At 51.4% G+C, this 8,493-nt stretch overlaps 1 protein-coding gene across 10 annotated transcripts in view; it reads right to left on the reverse strand.

The window, feature by feature from the left end:
* Positions 1 to 6,374, reverse strand: part of SLC7A6 (solute carrier family 7 member 6) — a 42,690-nt gene extending 36,316 nt beyond the window's left edge. For 4 of the 10 annotated variants that reach the window (XR_004179658.1, XR_004179657.1, XR_004179656.1 and 1 more), the window contains exons 1-3: positions 5,982 to 6,374; positions 3,403 to 3,530; positions 313 to 363 (exon numbers count right to left, since the gene is read on the reverse strand). Coding sequence is in view for 3 of the 10 variants with exons in the window: in XM_017953710.3 (XP_017809199.1) it covers positions 313 to 363; positions 3,403 to 3,424 (73 nt within the window). In the remaining 7 variants the exon portion in view is untranslated. Of the gene's footprint in view, positions 1 to 312; positions 364 to 3,402; positions 3,531 to 5,634; positions 5,935 to 5,981 lie in introns of those variants that run through there. The other 6 variants (XM_021932380.2, XM_017953709.3, XM_017953711.3 and 3 more) reach the window with 5 other exon arrangements.
* Between the last annotated feature and the right edge of the window lie 2,119 nt (positions 6,375 to 8,493).

Here is an 8,493-nt window from a genome sequence, read left to right on the forward strand (position 1 = left end):
CCAGCCTGGGCCACATAGGGAGACCTCTGTCTCTACAAAAGGAAGGAAAGAAAGAAGGAGGGAAGGAGGGAAGGAAAGAAGGAGGGAAGAGGAGGGAAGAGGGAAGGAGGGAAGAAGGGAGGAAGGGAGGAAGGAAGGTGAACTGGCTGTATTAACATCAGACATTTTCTGTCACGGTACTTATTCTTCAGGTAACAATTGATAAAAAAGAATAAATAATGGCGAAAAGCTACTAAGACTTGATTTTGAAGGAATTTGCATTTAATTAATCACAACAGTAGCTACATACATTCCAAAAACAGCAGTGCCTACCTGTGTGAGATGCGTTGTCTATCCTATCCCCAGAGTAGATCTGCAGACCCTCTGTAACAATGGAATGAAAATCGCTGATTCAAAAGGCCAATAATTAAGACATTACCTCCAGCTAGGCATTATGACAGAGTCATCAAAATTCTACCAGATCACCCTTCTGAATTGGCTATCCTTTCCCTCAATTTTTATCCATTTCATAAGAGAAATTGCTACTTCCAGGCCGGGCGCGGTGGCTCAAGCCTGTAATCCCAGCACTTTGGGAGGCCGAGACGGGCGGATCACGAGGTCAGGAGATCGAGACCACCCTGGCTAACACGGTGAAACCCCGTCTCTACTAAAAAATACAAAAAACTAGCCGGGCGAGGTGGCGGGCGCCTGTAGTCCCAGCTACTCGGGAGGCTGAGACAGGAGAATGGCGGGAACCCGGGAGGCGGAGCTTGCAGTGAGCTGAGATCCGGCCACAGCACTCCAGCCTGGGCAACAGAGCGAGACTCCCTCTCAAAAAAAAAAAAAAAAAAAGAGAAATTGCTACTTCCAATTAGTTACAGGTGCAATGAAAAAAAAGAGAGAAATTGGCATGTAAGGATCATACACAATATCAATCTCTCTCAGCCTGGGTAACATGGCAAAATCCCATCTCTACAAAAAAAAAAAAAAACACACAAAATTAGGCTGGGTGCAGTAGCTCAAGTCTGTAATCCCAGCACTTTGAGAGGCCAAGGTAAGAGGATGGCTTGAGGCCAGAAGTTTGAGACCAACCTGGGCAACACAGCAAAAACAAAAAATATTTTTTGTTTTTGAGACAGAGTTCTGCTCTTGTTGCCCAGGCTGGAGTGCAATGACGCCATCTTGGCTCACTGCAACCTCCGCCTCCTGGGTTCAAGCGATTCTCCTGCCTCAGACTTCTGAGTAGCTGGGATTACAGGCCTGCGCCACCATGCCTGGCTAATTTTTTATGTTTAGTAGAGACGGGGTTTCACCATGTTGGTCAGGCTGGTCTCGGACTCCTGGGACCTCAGGAGATCCGCCTGCCTCGACTTCCCAAAGTGCTAGGATTACAGGCGTGAGCCACCGCGCCCAGCCAACAAAAAAATTTAAATTTTTTTTTTTAATTCCTGCAGTCTCCTGCAGCAGGTAATAAAGGAATTTAACAGACTACTAAAATTTTCCCATGAAAATTTAACCACGAAACTGCCACAAGCAATTTTTGGAATAAATGAATTTATCACAATTCAATTACATCAGAAAACGATGGGGTGAAATGGGGGAAGCTCAATTACAAAGGAAGTTTTACAAACTGGATTTGAAACCAAAATTTTTGTAATGAATAAAGGAAAAAATGCTATTGAGAATGTTTGGAAAAACTCAAAATCATTTTTACTGTGTACTCTCACACCACAACAATCAACACAGAAGAGTTCTGTGACCAAATGTTGGGGGAAGGGTTCCCCACTAACAAGCAATCATTTCTCCCCAGGGACACCAGCTGAGTGTCCTCCAGTTCAGTCTCAACACTATCTACCTGGAAACAGCATCAGATCCCACAGCGGAAGGGCTCAGTCCCACAGACTGTCCCTCCCCCACAGGACACCTGGCACAAATCCAGGCCTCCTGAACTTCTGACCGAACTGTTTGAAGTTGGGGCTCCCAAGACCCCTCTTTCAGTTCAATTATTTTGCTAGAATGGCTCACAGAACTCAGAGAAACACTTTCTTACATTTACTGGTATATTATAAAGGGTGTTACAAAGGATACAGATGAAGAGGTTTGCAGAGCCAGGAAGGGGGAAGGGTCACAGACTTTCCTTGTCCTCCTAGGGAGAAGTACCATCCAGGAACCTCCACGTGTCCAGCTATCCGGAAGCTCCCTAAACCCCCGGCCTCTTGGGTTTTTATGCAGGCTTCATTACATAGGCATGAGTGATTAAGCCACTGGCCATTGGTGATCAACTTAACCTCACCCTCCTCCTTCTCCCCTCCCCCGAGGTTGGGGGTAGGGCTCAAAGTCCCAACCCTCTAATCCTGACTTGGTCTTTCCAGTGACCAGTCCCCATCCTGAAGCTCTCTAGGGGCTGCCAGCCACCAGTCATCAGCATACAAAAATACATTACTTTGGTCTTTCTAAGTATTTTAGGAGTTGTATGCTAGGAAATGAGCTGAAGACCAAAAAATATTTTGCTGTATCACAGAGAAATACATCAAAATATTTTTATTTCCCCCTCTGGTTGAATCAAAATCTTAACTGTGGTGAAAACACAGAAGACTTTTTCTTATAAAACTCTGAGTTTATGGTTGGGCGCAGTGTCTCACGCCTGTAATCCCAGCATTTTGGGAGGTTGAGGCCGGTGAATCGCCTGAGGTCAGGAGTTCAGGACCAGCCTGGCCAACACAGTGAAACCCCATCTGTGCTAGAAATATAAAAAATTGTCCAGGCATGATGGCGGGCGCCTATAATCCCAGCTATTTGGGAGGCTGAGGCAGGAGAATCACTTGAACCCGGGAGGTGGAGGTTGCAGTGATCCGAGATTGCGCCATTGCACTCCAGCCTGGGCAACAAGAGCAAAACTCCGTCTCAAAAAAAAAAAAAAAAAAAAAAAATCCACCACAATTGGGAGGCCAGGGCGGGCAGATTACCTGAGCTCAGGAGTTCGTGACCAGCCTGGCCAAGATGGTGAAGCCCCGTCTCTACTAAAAATACAATAATTAGCTAGGCATGGTGGCGGGCGCCTGTAATCCCAGCTGCTTGGGAGGCTGAGGCAGAAGAATCACTTGAACTCGGGAGGCGGAGGTTGCAGTGAGCAGCGATCACACCACTGCACCCCAGCCTGGGTGACAGAATGATACTCTGTCTCCAAAAAGAAAAAAAAGAAAAAACCCACCCAATTACTCTTCAGAAAGAGTTGTAATATAAATAAATATATAATTTATTTTTATAATAAATTACAGTGTTATTTAACATGTAATACTAAAGAATTGTTAATTATGTGTAAGCCATTCTCTTTACTAGTATTGTGTTCATACTGTATACAAATAAGTAAAAACTCTTTGTAAATCACACAAACAAAAGAAAAGACAGCGCAACAATATTCACCTGTCAAGAAATACGTGAACATCACACTTTCATAAGCCACCTCCTCATAAATGGGTCCAGTACTGAGAAGGAAATGAAGTCCCTGCAGCAAGGCCTAATTTCACTTGTCTGCCTCGGCCACATAAACTCTGCAACAAAGAGTGGGAGGGAACTGATCAAAAAATGAACCCTTTTAACCTGAGAAAGCTGATTTAAAAAAATATGTATATATATATTTACGTAATTTTAAAAAATTAACCGGCCGGGCGCGGTGGCTCAAGCCTGTAATCCCAGCACTTTGGGAGGCCGAGACGGGTGGATCACGAGGTCAGGAGATCGAGACCATCCTGGCGAACACGGTGAAACCCCGTCTCTACTAAAAAATACAAAAAACTAGCCGGGCGAGATGGCGGGCGCCTGTAGTCCCAGCTACTCGGGAGGCTGAGGCAGGAGAATGGCGTGAACCCGGGAGGTGGAGCTTGCAGTGAGCTGAGATCCGGCCACTGCACTCCAGCCTGGGCGGCAGAGCGAGACTCCATCTCAAAAAAAAAAAAAAAAAAAAAAATTAACCAAGAAAGCAGCAGAATGATATTTCCTTGTAAAATCTAAATTTTACATGCCCGGCAGGGGCAGTCCTAATTACTGGCAGGTTCCATGACACCCACAGGGTGGGTATAACTGAAGCAGTCAGTCCAAACCTGTCAGAGAACTGGCCTTGTCACATTAAATCATGCATGTCTAGGCAGCTCTGGGGCCCCAGGTCCCGTGGGCACTGTTTGCATAACTTTTTTCTTTTTTTTTTTGGAGACGGAGTCTCACTCTGTCGCCCAGGCTACAGTGCAATGGCACACTCTTGGCTCACTGCAACCTCTGCCTCTCGGGTTCAAGCCATTCTCCTGCCTCAGCCTCCCGAGTAGCTGGGACTACAGGCACCCGCCACTACGCCTGGCTCATCTTTTGTATTTTTAGTAGAGACGGGATTTCACCATGTTAGCCAGAATGGTCTCGATCTCCTGACCTCGTGATCTGCCCACCTCAGCCTCCCAAAGTGCTGGGATTCCAGGCCTGAGCCACTGAGCCCGGCCTGCATAACTTTTTTAGAAACTAATCTACATCCAAGAGATTACAGCAGGAAACACAAAGGTCAGCAAATTTCTTCTACTAAGAAGTTCCACGGAGATGGGGATCATAAAAGCGGTATATGCCATAAAAATACATCCATGGCCAAACAGGGAAGGAGGACAAGGAGAGGAAGAGAGGAGAAAATCAGGCTGGTGGTTTTCCACACACTTGCCAGGAAAATAAACTCCAGTATAATGACTTGAATGACGATCTGAGATCAAAGTTGGGAAGCAAAAGCCATCTGCACAGCACACACGGGACCCGAGTAATGCAGGCGGCCTGGGCAGGTCCCCAAAGGGCCTCACCGCCACCAAAAAGAGGTGGAACTGATATCAGGAAGCAGTCACAGCCTTTCAAGTCTGCTCCTCCCAGATCTGAAATCTGGGAGCAGCTCTGAGAGATAAGCTGCCGATGGCTGGGCACTGAACTGCCGCCCTGCGAGCTGAGCTGGCCCTGGCTTTTTCCCCCATCAAGGGCAGAGACTGAATTCTTTTTAACTGTGTCACCAAGCCCAGGGCATACAAGAGGTACTCAAAAACGTGTTCGCCGAGCTGAGCTGGCCCTGGCTTTTTCCCCCATCAAGGGCAGAGACTGAATTCTTTTTAACTGTGTCACCAAGCCCAGGGCATACAAGAGGTACTCAAAAACGTGTTCGCCGACACCCTGATTCCTATTTATACTGACCATTACACAACATGTTTGCTTAGAGCCCAGCAAAGAATTTTCAGAATGTTTCACGTCTATCTCCCCACATTCAGGACGAGAGATAGTCACACAAGATGACAGGCTATGGGGACGCTCAAAAGAGCCATAATCACCGGGGCCACGTGGGTTCCCCAGCGCCAGCAGCCCAACGCTCCAGGCCCCAACACGCCGCAAAACCTTGCGGCATTCTCTAAAGTAAATGGACTGATTTTAAAATGATAATCGTCATTCTTGCGACAGCCCCAGGAAGCCTGGCTCCTGCAGTCCTGAGCCCGCATCTTTCTCCGCCCCACCGCGGCCACCACACAGCACAGGTTCTCTGTCCTGCAGTCGGAAGCGCAGTCACGGTCCCACTCTGGGTCACCGTCGCACAGTCTCACGCTCGCAGCGCGGCCCGCACACACAGAGTCCCGGTCACCCTGGTACCTGGGGTTTCCCTCTCCACACACACCCCCGGTCTCCCTCACACTCGCCGCGTCGCCAGCACACTCCAAGACTGGCTCCCTCGCGGTCACCATCAGCCTCCGGGGCTCGCACCCATGCAGCATTTCTCCCACACTCGGCCCTCACGCTCGAGGTCCCTCGCTCCTCGTGTAGCCACCCCTCAGCCGCAGCGCCTCTCGCGCGGCCCCGACCGGCCAGCCCCGCGCCGTTTCTGGGCCGCATCCCGCTCCCGACGGCGGTGGCCAAGACCCAGAGGGTTCCGCTCCCACAGAACGCGGCCCGGCCCCGGCCCCGCTCCCCGCGCGCCCGCCCATGGCCCGGCCCGTTACCTCCCAGTGGCCCGGCGCCGCCAGGATGCTCGGTCGCGCCGCCGTCGCCGCGGCCGCTCAGGCCCCGCCCCGCCACGTCACCCGCCACCGGATCGCGATAGCGCGCGCCGCGTCGGGACACAGTTCCGTGCGGGGCCAGCTGGCGGCGGCGCTTCCAGGCCCCCGTGGCCGCCACGGCCTGGCCGGTACGGGGTCCTCTGGCCCAGACCGTGAGCGTGGACGCCCGACAGCCCCCAGTGGCCTCGCCAGGGCCGGCGCAGCCCGTGACCTGGGCCTGGCCACCCTCGCCGCCCTGGAGTTAGATGGGGCCTCCGAGGGCGTCCACACCGGGACATTCCCGCGGGGAGCTCTCATCGGCCCCCGCACCCCGTTCCTATCTCGCCCTTGACCTGGGCCCGGCGCCCAGGGCGCCCCCTACAGCTCACACAGGGATCCAAACGGCCTCCGCCACCGCCGGGCCGCTGCCACCCTGCGTCTAGGAACCCCGAGAAGACACACACTCTGGGCACTTGTCCAAACACACGCACAGCTCAGATTCCCATCCCTTGAGGCCCCCGCACCCACAAAGAAACTGCAGGCTCCCTTGGCCAACCCCAGACCTCCCTGGGGCTCTGTCCTCATCTTCCCAAGAGAGCTGCCACCCCTCTTGGGGGAGCTGCACCTCCTGCCCACTTCCCCTCCCTCTGTTTGCTCCTCCATCTTCCTCTCGAGTTCCTTTTCCTCTGGTGTCTCTGGGGCTCTCTTGTCTAGAGCCTCCTGACCTCATGGGCCCCTGAGCCCTCCACCGAAATTTCCTGTCAACACCTCAAGCACTGACTTGGTCCAGGGCCCTGGGGTCTTTTCCCCAGCCTTATGACCACAAGTGCATGTCCTCTGGTTCCAGACGATACCCAAGACCCTGCTCCCTGCCACCCAGTGACAGGGACCCAGCCAGAGATGGGCAGCACTTCAGACCCTTCCTCCCCACTCCTCCCACGGCCTACACCCTGCTTTCTTCTCCCCAGCCACTGTGGCTTCCCAATCCCTTTCCTGCTCCCCTTAACCCATCTCCACAGAGTAGGGGATGCTCCTAAATTACAGATTGCGATGACTTTGTATCTCCCCTGCCTAAAAACCCTTCCATTCTCTCTGCAGGCCTGGATGACAATGCTTGAGGAGCCCTCGCTGGTGCTGCCCTCCTGCCCTCTGCTTGGAACACCTCCCGTGTCAGTGAGTGGACATATATATTTGGATCAATCGAGTTGCACCCTTTGCCTCCCAGATCAGTTCCTCCGGCCTCCCTGGCTGGGCAGAAGGACAACTCTGGACACTTGTGTCGGCACCCAGCCACTTGTCCCTGCCACAGCTTCATATAAGGTATGCCGGCTCAGCTGGGCCTGGTGGCTCACACCTGTAATCCCAGAACTTTGGGAGGCTGAGTCAGGCGGATCATCTGAGGTTGGGAATTCGAGACCAGCCTGACCAACATGGAGAAACCCCGTCTCTACTAAAAATACAAAATTAGCCTATTGTGGTGGCACATGCCTGTAATTGCAGCTACTTGGGAGACTGAGGCAGGAGAATCGCTTTAACCTGGGAGGCAGAGGTTGCAGTAAGCCGAGATCGCGCCATCGCACTCCAGCCTGGGCGATAAAGAGCGAAACTCCATCTCAAAATAAAAAAAAAGAAAGGAAACAAAAAAAACATATGCCGGCTCCCTCTGGCTTTGCAGTCTCACACCCAGTTACCTAGCCCATCAGCTAAAAGCCCCATGTACATCACACCCTGAATCAGATGTTCTCTAACACCATCAGTGTTCCTCAGAACCACCCTGCAAGATACATTTATTTGTAACCATTCTTTTCTTTTGCTTTCAGAGATCTGTTGCCCAGGCTGGAGTGCAATGGCTATTCACAGTTGTGATCATAGCTCACTGCAGCCTCAAACTCCTAGTTTCAAGTGATCTTCCTGCCTCAGCTTCCTACTTGGGACTACAGATTTATTTTTATTTTATCTTTTTTTTTTTTTTTTTTTTGAGACGGAGTCTCGATCTGCCGCCCAGGCTGGAGCACAGTGGCGCGATCTCGGCTCACTGCAAGCTCCGCCTCCCGGGTTCACGCCATTCTCCTGCCTCAGCCTCCCGAATAGCTGGGACTACAGGTGCCCGCCACCATGCCCAGCTAATTTTTTGTATTTTTAGTAGAGACAGAGTTTCACCATGTTAGCCAGGATGGTCTCGATCTCCTGACCTTGTGATCCACCCGCCTCGGCCTCTCAAAGTATTGGGATTACAGGCGTGAGCCACCGCGGCGGCCTTTTTTTTTTTTTTTTTTAGATCTAGCTCGCTCTATCTTGCCCAGGCTGGAGTACAGTGGCACCATCTTGACTCATTGCAGCCTCCACCTCCCAGGTTCCAGCGATTCTCCTGTCTCTGTCTCCAGAGTAGCTAGGACTACAAGGCATGTGCCACCACACCTGGCTAATTTTGTATTTTTAGTAGATATGGGGCTTCACCATGTTGGCCAGGCTGGTC

Source organism: Papio anubis, chromosome 18, assembly GCF_008728515.1.
Source record: "Papio anubis isolate 15944 chromosome 18, Panubis1.0, whole genome shotgun sequence".
NCBI classification, from domain to species: domain Eukaryota; kingdom Metazoa; phylum Chordata; class Mammalia; order Primates; family Cercopithecidae; genus Papio; species Papio anubis.